Source organism: Ambystoma mexicanum, chromosome 4p, assembly GCF_040938575.1.
Source record: "Ambystoma mexicanum isolate Mex_15411 chromosome 4p, UKY_AmexF1_1, whole genome shotgun sequence".
Classification (NCBI taxonomy): domain Eukaryota; kingdom Metazoa; phylum Chordata; class Amphibia; order Caudata; family Ambystomatidae; genus Ambystoma; species Ambystoma mexicanum.
Window position 1 is genome coordinate 308,042,440 of NC_090927.1, and position 18,011 is coordinate 308,060,450.

The following is an 18,011-nucleotide window of genomic DNA, read 5'->3' on the forward strand; positions in this document are numbered from 1 at the left end:
GCCGGGAGTCACGACATTTCCTTCTCCTTTTACACCTATTTTTCATAACCAGGATTTCAAACCGGGATTGGGGAAAGGGGCCTTTCAGCACTGGCAGGGTGGAGGTTGTAAAAAGCTGTGTGACTTGTTCCGTGGGGGGGAATTGATGTCCTTTGAGGAGTGTAAACGGTAATTTGCCATAAAGGAAGGGGATCGATTAAGATATGCCCAAATAAGGCATTGGGTCTTACACCCGGTGAACAGGAAAGCGACTACTAGAGAGCCAACGAAATTTGAAAGCTTTCTCTCATCTAATGATGGGGCGAAGGGTCTGATTTCTAATATTTATAAGATTCTAAGCTGTGGGAGACCCGAATGCCAGTGGGAGTACATGCAGAAATAGGAACGAGTTCTGGGGAGGGAAATTAGCGAAGAAGATTGGGAGAGGTTGTGGAGGAAAATACCCAAACTAGCTAGGGCTACCCAACTGCAAGAAGCCTGGTTTAAAATATTGTTTGGTTGGCACTACACCCCGGCCCATCTCCATCGGATGTTTCCAGGGTCTCCGGAGGAGTGCTGGAGGGGATGTGGGCTGGTGGGTACAGACGAACATATTTGGTGGGATTGCCCAAAGATTAAACCGTTCTAGAGGGAGATTCAGGAGGCTCAGCAACAGGCCTTTGGCCCCGGAGATGAAAGCACGCCATTACAAATCCTGCTAGGCTTAAGAGGGGAGATGAAAGAGGGAGAATGTAGGGCAAGGGAAAAAGCAAGATTGATATTAACCCTGGCGGCTATGATGTTAATAGCCCAGAGGTGGAAGTCTCGGGAAACCCCCAGGATTCAGGACTGGTTTAGGAAGATCTGGGACTTTGTGGCTTTGGAATGGGCAATGTATGCCATGGACAATAAAGCACAGAACTTTGCCGCCGATTGGGGGGAGATAATGACTTTTCTCAAAGATGATTTTAGAGTGATGTGGTGCCCACAACGCCTGAAACCTTTAGAACTGCAATGAGCTTGTAGTCTTAACCCAGGAAGAAGCAGGACCTAGATTGAAGAAGTTGTCGCCTCAAGGAGGGAAGAGGGTAAGGGGGGGGACGGAGGGGGGATTCATGTTTGGAAAATGTAATAAAGAGAGTTTGCAAAAAAAAAAAAAAAAGAAGGGTAGTCGCGACGATCCAGCGAATTATCACCCGATTGCCCTTCTTGATATCATTGGAAAGATTTTTGCGACCTTTCTACAGCGTAAGATGACAACATGGGCCAGAAAAGCCGGTATAGTGGACTGCCGGCAAACCGGTTTTACCAAAGGAGTGGGAACTAAAGTAAATTTAATAATATTGAATTTGCTAAAGTTAGAGGCCATCAAAAAGAAGAAAAACTTGTTCTTAGCCTTTATCGACATGCGGCAAGCTTTCGATACTATAAACGGAGAGAAACGGTGGGCAAAGCTGACCGACTGGTCCTGTCCTCCCTCACTGCTTCATCCTTTGATGGCATTGCATGAGAACACAAGTATTCAAGTGCAGATCAACGAATGTGGTGACCTTACAGATAAAAAAACAGAGACAAATAAGGGGGTCAAACAGGGGCACCCCCTTGCAGCGCTTTTGTTTAAGCTGTTTATTTCAGATGTCTCAGTTGCACTAAGGGAAGCACATTGTTTTCCACCGAAAATAAATGGTCAGCCGATTAGCTGGGCAATTTATGCAGACGACATTGTCTTAGTTTATTCAACTCAGATCGGCCTACAAAGACTTCTAATAAAGCTGCAAATATACTTGAACGAAAATGATCTCGAAATAAATGTGAGACGAAGATCCTATCTACTGGTGTTATGTGGAAAAAAAAAGACAAAAGCTTCAAGTGGAACGCTGCAGGTAAAACAATTGACTTAGTTTCAGCCATTCGTTACTTGGGTGTCCGATTTCATATTTCCATCAGAGAATGAGACTGGGCGATGGATCTGAAACACAGAATATTAACTTTCTCGCTTCAAGGAGCAAAGTTGCATGCCGAATACGGCAAATTTACACTGAAACCAGTTCTGACCTTTTACATTCAGAAAGTCATTCCATCGATTACTTTTGGATCGGAGGCAGTTTGGAATCTTGGTCATCAATTGTGGTCATTTTTTAGAAGGTCTGTTCTGGAGACTCATCCTCAGATTACCGTCCAATGTCTCATGAATCACAATAAGACATGAACTTGGACTTGATTCATTTTATGGTACCATTCTATGGAGATCAATTGCTGCTCCAAGGAAAATGCATTTAATAGGTCCAGTGCCAGGTATCCTATGGATCTGGTCAACTAAAATAAAGAACATCTTGGATTGTGCCGAAATAAAATGGGAAACAGTGATGTCCACTCCACAAATATCCAAGAAAAAATTAAGAATGTGGAATTGGATACAAAACAATGAATTGCTGAGTAAAATGGTGACCTCATTATATACAGGAGTAGCTGCAAACAGTCTTGACCATTTACCTAAATATCTCAACAAATTTCCATTGAGAGTCCATCGTAACCAGTTTTTAAGGCTTCGGCTGAATGCTTATAAAACAAGAGAGGTGATGTGGATTAAACACGACAAAGAAACCAATGACAAGCTGTGCAGATTTTGCAAAACGTCGGTTGAGTCCTCAAAACATTTGATTATCAAATGCCCTAAACTAATCAACCAATGATCTTTCTATTTCAGGAAATATGCTCCTTTAAACGACAATATGGAAGACTGATGATTTGTGATGCTCTCTAGTAATCATGTCCTACAGTAGTAGGCTTTCTAGACATGACTTTGTCGAGTGAAGCTGTCATTGCAGTAGAAAGCAGTTTATGTTGTTAGGCAAAGAAGATGTCACTTTTTGTCCTTTTTCTTGTTTTTTCATCATCTGTTTTTCATTTTTTCTTTTTCCTCACAGATTATTAATTGTCCTAAAGGTCACAGTTTAAAAGATTGATTGACAGGATGGTGTTATTAGTATACAATGAGAATTATGGAATTTGGAATAATTGTGATTGAGATTCAATTTGTAATTAAAGTTTGTATAAGCTAAATGTTACAATAAAAAAATGTAAAAAAATTGTTAGTATTCTAACCAATCCTTTTCAGGCAACCCGATTTGTTGTTTGCATTCCACAAAGGATCTGAGCTCTCCCCAGTCCATCATGGCAGCCACCTTTTTGCACCCCACTGCCTGCCATCTTGTGAAGGAGCCCTTGCTCATACCCAAGGAAAACTGCAGGTTCCCAAACATTGGGGTAAACGGAAATGGAATTGTGGACAATTGCTCCTGTCTAATCAAACAGTTCCATATATCACATTCCACTGAGAATGTGACTCAGCCAAGTTCCTGGGCCTGTCTTGCTTACACATCCACAGAACCCCCTCTAAGGGAGTCCCTGCTACCGCTTGATCCATTCTAGTCCATGGCTTAGACATATCGTTCGGAAACCATTCTCGTATGACTCAGATGATCGCAGCATAGTATTTAGTGAAGTTCGGGAGATCAAAGCCCCCCTTCAACCTGGGCGCCATGAAGGTATCTAAAGCTATTCTGGGGCTTTTTTGCCAAATAAATTGATTTACTAGCCTGTTAAGTGTTTTAAAGAAGGATGAAGGAACCTTAACTGGAAGCACCTGGACGCGATAAAGTAACCCGGGAAGCACAACCATTTTATTGAAGCTATCCTCCCCAACCATGGCATTCGCAATGGAGTCCATCTATTTAAATCTACCTTTATTTTAGAGAGCCAGTCTGGGAAATGTGCCCCATATATGGTTGAAATAGAGTTAGTTAAGTTCACCCCAAGGTAAGCTATCTTGTCTGTTGCCAATTCAAATGGGGACACTCTCTGCAACCCTGTCAGCTGTTTTTTTGTAAGCCCGAAATTTAGAGGCTCCGATTTGGCCATATTCATTTTTAGCCCTGCCACTTTTTCCACCCTGGAGAGTTCCTGCAGCAGTCCTGGTATTGAGGTTTCTGGGTGTGTCAGAGTCATTCGCATATCATAAGCGAAAGCTGCTATTTTATGGTCTTCTTCCCCAAACCTTATCCCATGTATGGCTAGGTTTTCGCCTAATGGAGACCAAAGGGGTCCTAAGTACAATACGTATAGGAGAAGGGGCAACGGCCACCCCTATCTCGTCCTTCGTGAGATTTTCACCTTTTCTGACAAGCGTGAATTAATACAAAGTCTCATCAAGGCTCTGCTATAGACGGCCTTACCCATCTGCTTAAACAATGGGGAAAACCCCATTCGTTCCAGTGCCTCAAATAAAAATAACCATTCAACACGGTCTAACACTTTCAGCGTCAAGTGCTATTAATACTGCTGGGACTCGCTGACGCTCAACCTTTTCAATTAAATGGGCCACTCTCCTGGCCTTATCCCACGTGCGTCTCCCCTGAATAAATCCAGATTGGTCTATCCCCACCAGGTCTAGCAAGAGGGGCGATAATCTAGCTGCAGGGACCCCTGTGTAGATTTTAGGGTCCAGATTTAAAAGCGCTATGGGACAATAAGAGCCATAGTGTTTCAGATCTTTATTGGGCTTACCGAGCACTACAACTTTGGCATCTGTCATTGAGGTCACCATACCTCTCTGACGAAATGGATTAAAAAGGGCTGCAAGCTTCAAACTCAGTTTTGTGCCGACTATTTGGTTAAAACATGCCGGATAACCGTCCAGACCCAGAGTTTTGTTTTGTGGCAAACCTCTGATTACCGCCATCACTTCCTCCCCAGTCATTTCCGCCTCCAATCTCTCGCTATCGCAATCCACCAATTTCTTCATTGGAACCTGCTCAAAATAGTGTTTTACTGTCTACTGGTCAGGGTTATGGGACTTATAAAGGGAACCCAAGAACTCCTCAAAGGAATTCAATATCCCCTCCGTCACAGTTACAATCGATCCATCGCACTGTGCCGTTATGGTACAATTTGCGTCAGCCCGTCTCAATTGTCTTGCCAGGAGTCCTGCCCTGTTCGCGTTTATATAGTACCGCTGCTTGGTGTATAATAGAGATCTTTCCGCCCTACGCGTGCTGAGCAACTCCAACTGTGCTCTAAGGTCCTTCAACTTTTTTTATGTAACACCGCTCTTTTTCTTAGCTAACTTTTGCAATGTCCCTATTATCTGGGATTCAAGTTCTAATTCCATTGCCACTCTTATTTTCAGGGACTGTAACGCTATAATTTCCCCCTGAAGTACCACTTTAAAGGCCTCCCAGATGACGTTTTTTAGCAAACTCCTCTATCATATCACCCAGTGTTCCCACCGCTGTTTCATCTGACAGAATCTCTCACGAGAACAACCAGGCCCACAACCCTCTACGCGGTTCCCATCTCTGTATTGTGATTGTTATTGGTGTGTGGTCAGACAATAAGATTGCTTCTAGATTCATGTCCTCTACCTCCCCCAGGAGGGCTGCCAAAACACAGATATAATCAATTCTAGACAATGTGATATGTCAGAAACGGGCAAACCCACTTTCCTCCACTTTCTTCGCCCGCCACACATCTGTAAGAGCCAAATTGTCAAAGACTTCTCTTAAGCGCTTGGGCGGAGGGCTGCCACGTCCCCACCCCCCTCCTCTCCCGCCTACTCCCCAAGCTTCCATCCTTGATGGGGTCCCATGCTTAATTGAAGTCTACTGCAACAGCCTCTTTCTCAACCTTCCTTCTTCTACTCTCCGTCCTCTTCAACTCATCCAAACAGAACCGCAAGACTTATCCTTGGCCTCAATACCTTCACTGGCTACCCGTGGCTGCAATGTTTAAGTTCAAGACCCTTTGCATTGTCCACAGGGCTTTCTGGGCCAAGGCCCACTCTATCTGCAACGCTCTCTTCCTAAATGCTCTCCTTCCCGAGCCCTCTGCTCGTCTTGCTCTAACTCTCTGCATGTGAGCCGCTTGTATTCGCCGGGTGGACTCTTATTCTGTGAACTACTGTAATTTCTATTTGCAGGTAAAAAACTGCATTGCAGTGTGCCTTTGATAAATCCCTCCCTTCTCACCTGTGCTTATGTTTTGTGGAGCTCTCCATCCTGTATTCTACAGGAGCGTGTTGGTTTGCAAACTTACTTGAGAGGCTGCGGTAGTCACAAGATTCTCGTCAGAAAAATGTCCTTGCCTTTCTTTAGAGTTTTCTTGGCTGAGTTTTTGGCGAAAATATATAGTTTGTTGGATTCTGAGCAATCCCTACGTTGGAGAGATCGTTCTTTCTAAAGTTTTTCCTTTTTGTTTTGCAGGTTTTAGGCTCTCAGAAAAGGTTAGATGCTGCGGTATGGCTGCGACTATACTTGGTTTGAGGAAACGTTTAATAAACGTGAGTTTGTCTTAACTGAGTAGTTGCAGCCTTCAGAGACAAGCGTGGTAATAACTAAGCGAAAAAAAACTTACTGGGACTTCAGGTAAGCAACATATGTAAGAACGTTCTTATTTCACAAAGTTCATTCATTAACGAAAATACCTTTTGTTTTGCAGGTTTCTGGAAAGCTGTAGACGAAATAGCTTCAGGCAATGCAGAGACTGCGGAGGAAAACCTCTGGATGAAGGCACTGCGTCCGCGAACAAAGACTGCAGTGAGGAAGATGCTGTGGCTGCGACAGAACTTCTGACAGAAGATGCAGAGACTACGAAATAAACAGCTGATGGAAGAAATGCTTCAGAAATACTTTGGTTCGTTAAGTCTTTCAACTAATGGAATTCTGTTGATTTTCTGTGCAAACTGATGCCTCTTAACTTCGTTTTTTCTTTGACAGGTTCTGTCAGGAGATCGCTGGAAGCGTTACCCCGCTGTCAGCGGAGAAGACGCAAAGCAAGCGCTCCAGCAGGGGCGGGGTTTAAGTAGCTCCCTCTGCAATAGGTGTAGTATGTGCTGTAAGTTTACAATGGACTTGGCGGCAGCCATGTTGAGTGTAGAAAAAACCTATGTAAGTGCTATGTGAGCCTATGGGTGCAATGCTATGAATGAGACAAATGCCATTTGTGCCAGGTTTGAAGCCACTGTTGACCCACTGACTGATATGAAATTCCTTGCTTCTCTGGTATTTCTGAATGGGAACTGTGCTCCTTTTCTGGGATCATGACAGTTCTCACCCCTCCCAAGGATAAACCCTCCGGTCCTGGCTTAGTAGGGTGGTTTTGATGAAACTTTTGAAGTAATCTGGGGGCATGAATGTTTGAGCTAGATTCCCAAGTCCTATCCTGTGGACCAAACCTTTCCAATCTACCAAGTAGAACAATTTCCTTTTGACAATCTTGCAATCTAAAATTTCCTTTACTACGAATTCTGGTTCACCTTCTATGAACAGGGGATTTGGTGATGGCTGTAATCTGGTCCCTGGATTCAATGGTTTGATCAAAGAAACGTGGAATACTGCATGGATTTGCATGTGGGATGGCAACTTTAGTCTTACTGCTGCAGGATTGACAATTGTCTCCAACGGAAATGGGCCCAGAAACCTAGGTTGGAATTTACGTGGGCCTTTGAGTGCAATCTATTTAGACAACCAAACCCTGTCTCCCACCTTATACTCTGGGGATTTTCTTCGAAGTCTATCTACGAATTTCTTTTGGTCCTCCTTTGTTGTAGCCAAATGTCATAGAACCTTTTGCTGTACTCTGGTAATGTTATCATGAAGACTCTGTCCTGTTGGCATCTCTAAAGACTCTGTGGGATCGAAAGTGGAGGTCCGAGAATGTAAACCTGTAGAAAGGAGTATAGCCCGTGGAAGTATGTTCAAAGTTATTATAAGCATACTCTGAGATTCAAAGGACATCCACCCAAGAACAATCCATCTGGTGGAGGAGACATCAAATGTATTGTTCAAGAGTCTGATTGGTTCTTTCTGTTTGACCGTCAGTCTGTGGGTGATGACTGGTAGATAGACGGACTTCAATCTTAGCCAAAAAAGCAACATTTTCTCCAGAATTGGGATACAAATTGGCTCCCCTATCAGAGATCACAGTAGATGGAAATCCATGAAGACGTACAATTTGTTCCAGGAATACCCTTGCTAAGACTGAGGAAGTAGGAAGTCCCTTAAGGGCAATGAAATGCGCCATCTTGGAAAATAAGTCCACCATGACAAGAAATGTGTTATACCCAGACAAGGAGGTAGCTCTGTAATAAAGTCCATAGAAATGGCATGCCATGGCGCTAGTGGGACGGGTAACAGTTGAAGAAGTTCTGCTGGTTTCTGCTTTAAGTTTTTATTCTGAGCACAAATACCACAAGTTTGAATATAATCTATGATGTCCTTGCGCCATGTTGGCCACCAGAAATGCCTCTTGATTTTGGCCGTGGTCTTAGCGATTCCAGGGTGGCCTTCCAACGTGGCTCCATGGTAATCTGCCATAACATTCTTTTGTAACTCCTGATGGTGTAGGTAAAGTCGACTCGGGAAATAAGGTAGACCTTCTTGAACACAAAACTTAGGTCCTCTTGACTCCCAAGCCTCTAATTCTGAAGTGGTCATGTTAAGTAGAATGTGTGCCTTCAAGTCTTCTTCGGAGGATCCAGTGACTCCCAGCACCTTCTCCTCTGGAATTATGTTTACAGTTTCTGTTTTGCCTCGAATATCTTCTCTTTCTCCAATCCTTGACAGGGCATCCGCCTTGCCATTACGTACTCCTGGGCGATAAGTGATGACAAAATCGTATTATATGAAAAATAATGCCCAACGGAGTTGTCGGGATGACTGAGCTTTGGCGTTGCGCAAATATTGCAGGTTTCAGTGATCTGTAAAAATGGTAACAGTGGTGTCTCCCTTCTTTGAACACGTGTTTGATTGCTAGTAATTCCTGTTCTGTGATGCTGTAGTTTAATTTGGTTGTTGAGAACTTCTTGGACCAGGAGGCCACTGGATGCAGTTGTCTGGTTTCGGTGTCTTTCTGGGAAAGAACTGCTCCCATTGCTGCACTGGACACATAGTTTTCCACTACAAATGGTATCTCGGGTTGTGGGTGCCTCAAAACGGGAGCAGAGGTACATTCTTTCTCTAATGCCTGGAAGGCCTCTTCTGCGTCTTTGGTCCAGGAGAAGGTCTTGTGCTTTCGCAGCAACAAAGTTATTGGGTGGACCAGTTGTGAAAATCCTGCAATAAAATGTCTGTAGAAATTCGCAAATCCTAAAAAACGGACTCCTTTCACTGATGTAGGGGAAGGCCAATTTAGAACTGCGTCGACTTTTCGGTTATCCATTTGGATTCCCATAGGCGACAATATGAATCCCAGAAACTCCACTGAGGTCGTATGAAAGGAGCATTTTTCTCGTTTAACAAAGAGCTTGGGCCTCATTACACGGAAGGCGGTAAGGGTTTACCGGTATTTTACCGGTACCGGTAAATCCTTACCGCCTTACTGCGAGGTCCCTTTGCGGGTTGGGGAATTTAACGCCTGCTTTTTGCAGGCGTTAAAAACCAACCCGCAAAGGGACCAGTGGAGCTAATTACGGTACCGCAATTTGCGGTACCGTAATTAGCGCCTTCCCCATTCCCATAGAGCCCTATGGGGCAAAAATTGGAATGGGGAAGGGCAATGGTGGAAGGGGGAATTACCGCCCCGCTAACCTTGGAATGGGGCGGTAATTCCCCTTTCCACCAAGGTGGTGCCGGTATTTTACCGGCATGAACCATGGCGCTAGTAGTGCCATGGTTCACCGCCTTCCGTGTAATGAGGCCCCTTGTGTTGTTGCAGTTCTGGAGTAGTGCTCTTACATGGGCTATGTGTTCTTCGACCGAGTTCGAGTAAATAAGAATGTTGTCAAGGTACACTACGGTGCAAACATCAAGCAATTCACATAAAACATTGTTCATAAAATTCTGGAAAGCTGCTGGGGCGTTACATAAGCCAAAGGGCATGACTTGATATTCGTACAGTCTGTACTTTGTGCGGAAAGCAGTCTTCCATTAATTTCCTTCTTTGATTTTCACCAAGTGGTAAACTCCTCTAACATCTAGTTTAGTAAACATCTGGGCATCCTTAACTTGATCCATTAACACTGGGATGAGTGGAAGGGGGTACTGGTTTGTGACTGTGATCTGGTTGAGGGCACGGTAGTCTATGCAGATACGAAGGTACCCTTCTTTCTTGGGCATGAAAAAAACAGAAGAGATGCCATGGGGGACTTAGAGGGCCGAATGAACCCATTGGCTAGGTAATTATCTAAATAGGTCTTTAAATGAATATTTTCTTGTTCAGTTAGGGCTTAAATTCTGCTGCATGGGGTTCTGGAGCCTGGGATCAAATCGCTTTGGCAATCATATGGCCGATGAGGTGGCAGCACGTTAGCCTGTTCTTCTTCGAATACTTCTTGAAAGTCTCAATACTCCGGTGAAAGGGTTCCTGTCAACCCTAAGGTGAGTTTTTTACATTAAACGCTGGAAACTCTTTCTTCAGGGTTCCGCCTTCAACATAACAGGAAGTCCTGCATTCCTCAGTAAAAACTTAATAGTGGCACACCAATCAATCTGTGGATTATGTTTCTCTAGCCATGGAATTCCTAAAATCACTTTAAACTGTGGAGCACTAGTTCGGTCAAACAAGATCTTTTCCTGATGTCCTTCCTGGCAAAGCAAGGTGCAAACTTCAGTACATTTGCCACTGGTCCAGATATTAGTTGAGTTCCATCTACCGCGTTGCTATTTTCTACCACAGCCTTTGGATGTATACAAATACCCATCTTGCCTGCTAGTTCGTAATCCATGTAGTTTCCAATCGCACCACTGTCCACATATGCTTCCAGAGCATACATCTGGGAAGGTTCAAGGTCGCTACTTAGGGTGACTGGAACAACGAAATGAGAGATCTGAATTTCCTTTTTTTGGCTCGACAAGTCGACCTCTACACTTGTCAGGCGTTGGGAGTTGGGAGTTTTCCGGCTGTTCATTTTCTGTGATTTTTCTGTCCACCTTGTCTACTGCTCCAACTGATTTCCATGGTGGTTTCACTGGACAGTTTTGTAATTGATGACCTTGTGAACCACAATAAAGCCATAGGTTCTGCTGTCTTCTGTTGTCTTGTTCTTTTTTAGAGATGGGACCTCGAACACCTCCTAACTGCATGGGTTTCCATGTTCATCACCAACAGCCCCTCCTCAGAAGTCGTGATTCTCTGTTGCTTGCCCTCCCACATAAACAGGAGACCAAACAGAAATGTCCATTTATAAGCAATGTTTTTTGCTATTAAGATTTTGACCAACAGTTGCATGGCCTCTTTTGCAGTGTGGTTAGCGTCAAGTCTTGGTAAAGATATATCTGGGTTCGATTGATCATTACTCCCGGGTGGACTCTTGCTGCTCTAAGTATGTCCTCCTTCATTGTACATGAACACAGGACCACCAGGACATCTTGTGGCCCCTCTCCCGGATCCCGCCTCTTAGGACCCACCTTATGCACCGATCTATTCTCACGTCCTCCGGTTGAATCTCTGTCAAAAGGCTCCCAAAACATTGTTGGATGGTGTCCCTCAGGTCAGTTTCTAGGATTGCTTCACTCAGACCCTCAGACTCTTCACTACAATGTTCGACCTGCGGGAGTGATTTTCCAAATCTTCCACTTGTAGCTCAAGATTGTGTGTGACCCTGGCTACCTGTTCCAAAAGATCCCCATTTTGCTTTACCTCCTCAGCCACTTCCAACAGACCACGTTCAATCGTGTCCACTCTTGTGCCAAGGTCAGTCATTTCCTTCCTCACTTCCTGAAGTGAGCTCCGCAAGTCTTCCTTCATTTTCATGAGTTGGTCCTGAAATTAGCTCATCATTCTGTCCTCCATGCCCGAGGCACTCTTGCAAATCCTCCTTGTTCAGGGTCATGGCGTGCGGTCTCACCTCCTTGCATTCACCCAATGATTGTTTTCTAGTAGCTGAATCTTGCACCTCTTCCTGCTGCTGATGCCAGCAACATTCTAGCTGGCCCCCTTGCGGGTCGATTAACCCCTTAGGTTTGGTTGGTTGGTTTGATCAATCTTCGCTTTGGCCCCTGGCACCTGTAGGGATCTTTCCAACGTCCTTTTCCACCTTTAAAGTGTACCTTTCAGTGCCAGCCTCCTCAGGACTTGTGCTCACCTGACTTCTTAAACAAGTGCTTTCAGGTAGCTAGTACCGTTGTGTTTCAGCGTCTCAGCTCGAAAGGAGGGGGGAGGGAGGGCACTCCAGCTCTAATGTCCAAGTTCTCTATCGCTCCCCAGGCCGCAGCGGTGTTCCAATCCGGCACTTAGAGACTACACACCAGCTGTGGTCAACCCAGATTTGCTAGTATCAGCTGGATGGGTATTGATGATCTTACATTGGGGAGAAGGGCAACTAGGCCCTTCAGGTGATATCTGCGGTCTCTCCCAAGGGGGAACCTTCAAGTCTCCTCTTCTCTCCCTCCCTGTGCCTCTGCTCAGCATCATTCCCTTTTCCACTGGTCTTCTATGGTGGGCGGGCCTTCCACTGCCCAGCTGCTCAGGATCTGTAGCTTCGGTATTTGGGAGTTCTTCACATTCCTCCTTAAAGACCACTGCACTCACTGTTGTTGCCGTCCTGGAGGACGCCCTGATTTCCTCATTTAATGTGACAGATGAGAGTTTTTAAAAATACTTGGATGAAGACTACAGAAAAGCCTTATATTCAAATTTCCAAATTTGGTTAAATATTTCAAAGAGTAAATTTGGGCATTAAATGATAAAAATAGAAACACTTACTTGGCTCTTCACTTTAGTGGCTGATGAATGTACAGAATCTGAATTTGGAGGATCTTCAAATAGGGAATCAACAAAGGAATTGCACCGTTTTCGTACCATGCCATTCTGGATCCAATTTCCAAAATGTTGCTTAGAAATTCTGAAAAGAAAATGTCAATGAAAGGTTGCCGTTTAGACATGTGGATCCATTAATTAGGTTATAGGTATTTACTGAAATATTTGGCACAATTCTAAAATGAAGAGAAATAGAGTAGAAAGAGATTCATCAATGAAAGGCAGGTTTTGTATAGTAATGTTTTTTTCAGAATAAAACATTCATTTGTTTGACCAGGAAAGCCTCCCATACCTTGGACTAGTCCCAGCAACCTACGGAATACTACCCCACTTCTTTCTCCTCAGTAATAATACAGTTTTAGCAAATGGGCCATTGAGAGTTGGCTCAATCCCCGCCCCCACTTACTGGTAAGCACATGTTGCAAGAGAAGGAGTTGATAGTCTGCTTCTCAAAAAGACATGACCTAGGAGTAAAGGAAATCAATTTCTGCAGAATTTACTTCCAAACATATATCGCTTTACTTCAAAATGATTGCATCTCGAGGTCATGTCTATAAGTGCCAAGTGATGCAGGAGCAAAAGCCAGGAGAGCTCCTTCCAGTTTCACCACAATACAGTGAAAAAATCCTGGCCCGCAGCACAGCTCATCTAGAGTACTGTATGGAGATTGTCCTTAAACGGTTAGCACCCTCGCTCACAGAATCTGTAGCAAGAAACTAAACCCCCAAGCAATGATATGAGAGAACAAATGGGCCCACCTATTAAACATTGAGGAAATACCAGACTCTAAAATGTGCATTGGAGCACTTTGTAGCAGTCATGATGGGCGCTCCCTCCCTGGCTTGTCTTTTGGAGGAGGGCAAAATATTCTGCAACGATAGGAGGGGAAGATGGGTGACTGACTACAAGCCCTTCAGAGTAAGAGAAGGGGGAAGAAACTCGGGGCAGAGGGTCAAAGTGAACACTGCCCCGAGCTAACTGGCAGACAAAACAGAAGTTTCAAGCCAGGGCACTGTGCAGCAACTGATGGAGCCAGAAGCTGGAAGTGTATTCCATTACCCTTAGACCTATTAAATATTTCCACAAAACAGTGTTAATTCTTCAGTAAATCAAGCATGTATGAGCCACTGTAAGGAGTATTTTTTTAATTTTAGTTTATAGGAATTATTTTAGTAATATATATAATAAAAAATAGAGCAATAATCTCAATAACATTGCATAAATCAACAATCACAATGACATTGTAGAGCAGCGATAATTATTAATTAACAAAGATGATCAGTCAATTGAGATTGGTATCCAATGAGAAAAAAAAAGAAAAGCTGATCATTTCAGTGAGTGAAGCAGTAAAGGTGGCGCACATTCACATTCAAATGCATATATTCCGTTACTAATACAATATAATTGGATCTAATAGTTAACATCATTTTTCCATTTCTTATCATGTTTAAGGAGAAGTAAAGGTGAATTGCCATTACATTTCTCAATTCTCTTAATATCGCATATGTTATTCCACCATCCTTTGATAGAAATGTTTGTAAAAGTCTTCCAATTTGATGTGATTAAGCGAATAAGAAGTATGAATAAGTCAAAAATAACAAAGGGTGGGTCCAATTTCCACTTCTTTAATTGCTAAACTTCCCAATAAAATATTAGTTAAACTAAACGGAATGGAAACTCTAAAGATACTTTTAAGGAAATTCCAAACTTAGCTCCAAAAGTTGTTTACAAGCGTACAATCAAAGAACATATGAATAAAGGATCCAGTAGCCGATTTACAGGACGAACAAAGATCATCATTAGATATCTTAGATATAAAGAGTTTTGTGGGTGTAGTGAAAGCTCTATGGGTGAAGAAATATAATGTTTGAGTTAAGTTTGCAGAGACAGATATATACTTAATTTTAGTCCAAATATTAGGCCACAATTCATCATCAAACTGTACCACAATCTTCTTCCCATTGAGGTTCAGATGTCCACTTATTGTCAGAAGTTATTTCTCCTCTAAAGATTTTATAGCGGCAGGAGGCTTTAACAGTTTTAGGAGTTTCCATGAGATCAAGTCTGTTGGGATCAGCCGCCAATACACTTGATTCATTTCGACTACTAGCATCTAGACACGCATTAATTAGACTGGAATATTGATTGAGAGGGCAGCTATGAAATGAGAATTTAATTCTAAATTCATCTATTGTGAGAATGTGGCCACCCAATAGTATTTCTTCAATACATTTAAGAACTCTACTGATCCATGTTTTCCTTAAAATGGGTCCATTATTTATAGTTCTATTTTTATTGCACCAAATAAAAGAAGAGAAAGCTTTTGCAGGCTTATTAGTTTGGTGAAATACAAAATCCTTTAAATATGAGCTAGTGAAACATTGTTTTAGAAAACCCCAATCTGGAACTATTGAAGAGGTATACAACATTTCTAATACAAAAGGGAGAAACAAGGGACTTTTCAACCACCGGCCACACAGGAGGATTTAGTGTCTGATCCGGGAGAAAACATTCCTTGGCTAATTTAAGAACAACAGCTTTTTGGTAGTTCCTAAAGTTTGGCAATCCAACCCCTCCACCGTTGCATGAGTGTTTAAGCGTATTGCAGTTGATCCTTTTCCGTTTCTAAGGACCCCAAAGGAATTTAATGAGTATCCTGTTAAAAGTTTAAAAAATGTTTTTAAAAAAGTCTGGAAGCGCAATATGGAGCATTTGCAAGTAGTATAAAATGACAGGTGAGAACATCATATTGCTGACCTCTAATCTGCCTCACCACGCTAGGTATAAAGGGGACCAGGTTGTTACTGATTCATTAAATTTTGATTGCAGCTTTTGCAAATGTATCTTGACTGTTAAATGAGGGAGAAATTGAAATACCCAAATAGTTAATCAAAATTGGATTCCAACTGAAACCAAATTGGGCAAAATCCTCTTTCAGAAAGTGTATGTTAAGTAGGAGCATTTCTGATTTATCTTTATTCAATTTATATCCTGAGAAGAACGAGAATATATCAATTGTGTCCAACAAATGGGGAAGGGATGTATTCGGGTTTTCAAGGAAAATGACTACATCGTCAGAATAAGCTGCCCACGGAGTCTCCACAAGTAATCGCAGTAATACATTAATTTCTGCAAATTCATTCTAAAAGGGGTTCCAGTCCGAGGACGAAAAGCATAGGTGAGAGGACAGCCTTGTCTTGTGCCTCTCTGAAGGGAAAATGAGAGGAGAATTGGCCGTTTATAAAGAGAGATGTTTTAGGTTCGGAGTATAAATGTTTGACCAATTGAATATCATTTCCTCTAATTCCATGTCATTTCAGAGCCCAAAAGAATAAGTCCCATTCCACTCGGTCAAATGCTTTTTCGGCATCAAGTGTGATTGCCATATAAGAGTTAATTGGATGAGGTTTTTATTAATACAGGGGATGAGGTTCATAGTGTTGGCTGAGATGCATCTTCCTTTATCAAAACCTACCTGATCTGATTTAACAAATGTGGTCATAAAGGAGTCTATTCTATTAGCTAAAATGTTTGCAAATACTTTGGAATCAGAGTTTATCAATGAAATAGGCCTATAGTTGTGGGGTAGTTTACCAACTGGCATGTCAGCATGTGCCACACTTAGATAAAACTTTGAATTTTAGCATGTGCCTCACTTAGATGGAATCATGAACATTAGCTGCGATGCATCTAGATAGAAATGTGTAGGTTAGCATGTCCCACAGTTGGATGGAATTGTGAACAATAGCATGTGCCAAACTTAGATGGAATCATGAACATTAGCCTGAGTCGCATCTAGATAGGTTTATGAATGTTAGCAAGTGCCACACTTAGTTAGAATTAGGAAGGCTAGCAGGCACCACATTTGGATAGAATTGTGAACACTAGCCTCCGCCAGACCCAGACAGAATTCTGAATGATAGCAAGTACCACACTTAATAAAGAATTGCGAATGTTTACATGTGCCACACTTAGATAAGATTGTGAACAATAGCCTGACTCACAACTAGATAGTAATGCGAATGTCGGCCAGTACCACATCTAGATAGAATAGCAACTGTTAGCCAGTGCCACGTCTAGACTGCACCGGAATACCATACATGCCAACCCTCCAGATTTAGGCAGGAGACTCCCGATTTGTAGGTGAAAATATTGCTATTTTTCACAGTCTCCCGCCTAAAATAACTGTAGCCCCAATGCATTCCTATCGGAAAATATGCCTCTCCCGATTTCTCTGTGGAAATCTCCATCCCCGGTGCACCTGAATGTTGGCATGTATGGAATACTATCAAGGCCAGATTTAGATAGAATTTTGAATACTAGCTCACTTCACATATAGAAAGGATCTTCGAAGGTGGGTCAGTGCCACATTTGGATACATTTGTTGAATATTGGTGGGCGTCATATATAGAAAGAATTGTGAATATTAGTCAGTACTGGATCTAGATAGAAATGCAGAGATATTCACACGCCACAACGTGGTAACTTAGCACATGACTTCTAGACAGCGAGGCCAATAACCACCCCTTAACAATTTCACCCCTCTGCATACACCTCTCAAACTCTAACCAAAACACAACCACAACCCTATAGCACAACAATCTTCACTACACTGCGACAACAAAACAAACCACGCAGACTCGCACAACAGCACACGACGGTTACCGACAGGAAAGCATCCCAAGCCCAGCTACGCCATTATGTTTACCGTCCGCAGGGCTGACAAACACTTCACCCACCCAATATTTATTTCACTTCAGATCCCTGTAGTCATAAATTAGTCTCCTTTAAGCATGAAATGGTTGGTTTGAATCTATTAATGTGAGCTAAAACCTTTTTCCTCTTAATCGGATTAAGACTTTTAACATTCCAAGTCATACACCTAAGGGTCATTTTTTAAATGGAGATGACAATAATTTTCAACAGTGAATATATCATTTAAAACAAGTTTCAAGATTAACAATTATTTTGTAGGTAATATCTAGCAGAGCAGTATTCATGTCCTTTAGGCTACCAAAAAAGGGAAAAGAAAACAGAAAAAGAAACATTTTAAAAAGATTAACAAAAAGAGGTCACGGCAACTTCTGATCCCAGGGTGCAAAGAAAAAAAAAGAGATTAGAAGTCTGTAATAATTAAGATGTGTCCACCCACCTGGCAAAGAAAAAAGAGATAAATAGAGAAACAAGCCAGGAGATCAGAGTCAGTGTTGGATATAAAAAGGGTGTATAGGCACATCCACAAGTGGATGGAAAAAGGCACGCCGAACAGGAGAGATTGC

At 42.6% G+C, this 18,011-nt stretch overlaps 1 protein-coding gene across 3 annotated transcripts in view; it reads right to left on the bottom strand.

Annotated features, from left to right (window-relative positions):
• UBXN2A (UBX domain protein 2A) overlaps nt 1-18,011 on the bottom strand; it is a 720,890-nt gene that overhangs the window by 383,164 nt on the left and 319,715 nt on the right. For all 3 annotated transcript variants that reach the window (XR_011260377.1, XM_069605875.1, XM_069605874.1), the window contains one exon: nt 12,679-12,817. Coding sequence is in view for 2 of the 3 variants with exons in the window: in XM_069605875.1 (XP_069461976.1) it covers nt 12,679-12,817 (139 nt within the window). In the remaining variant the exon portion in view is untranslated. The remainder of the gene's footprint in view (nt 1-12,678; nt 12,818-18,011) is intronic.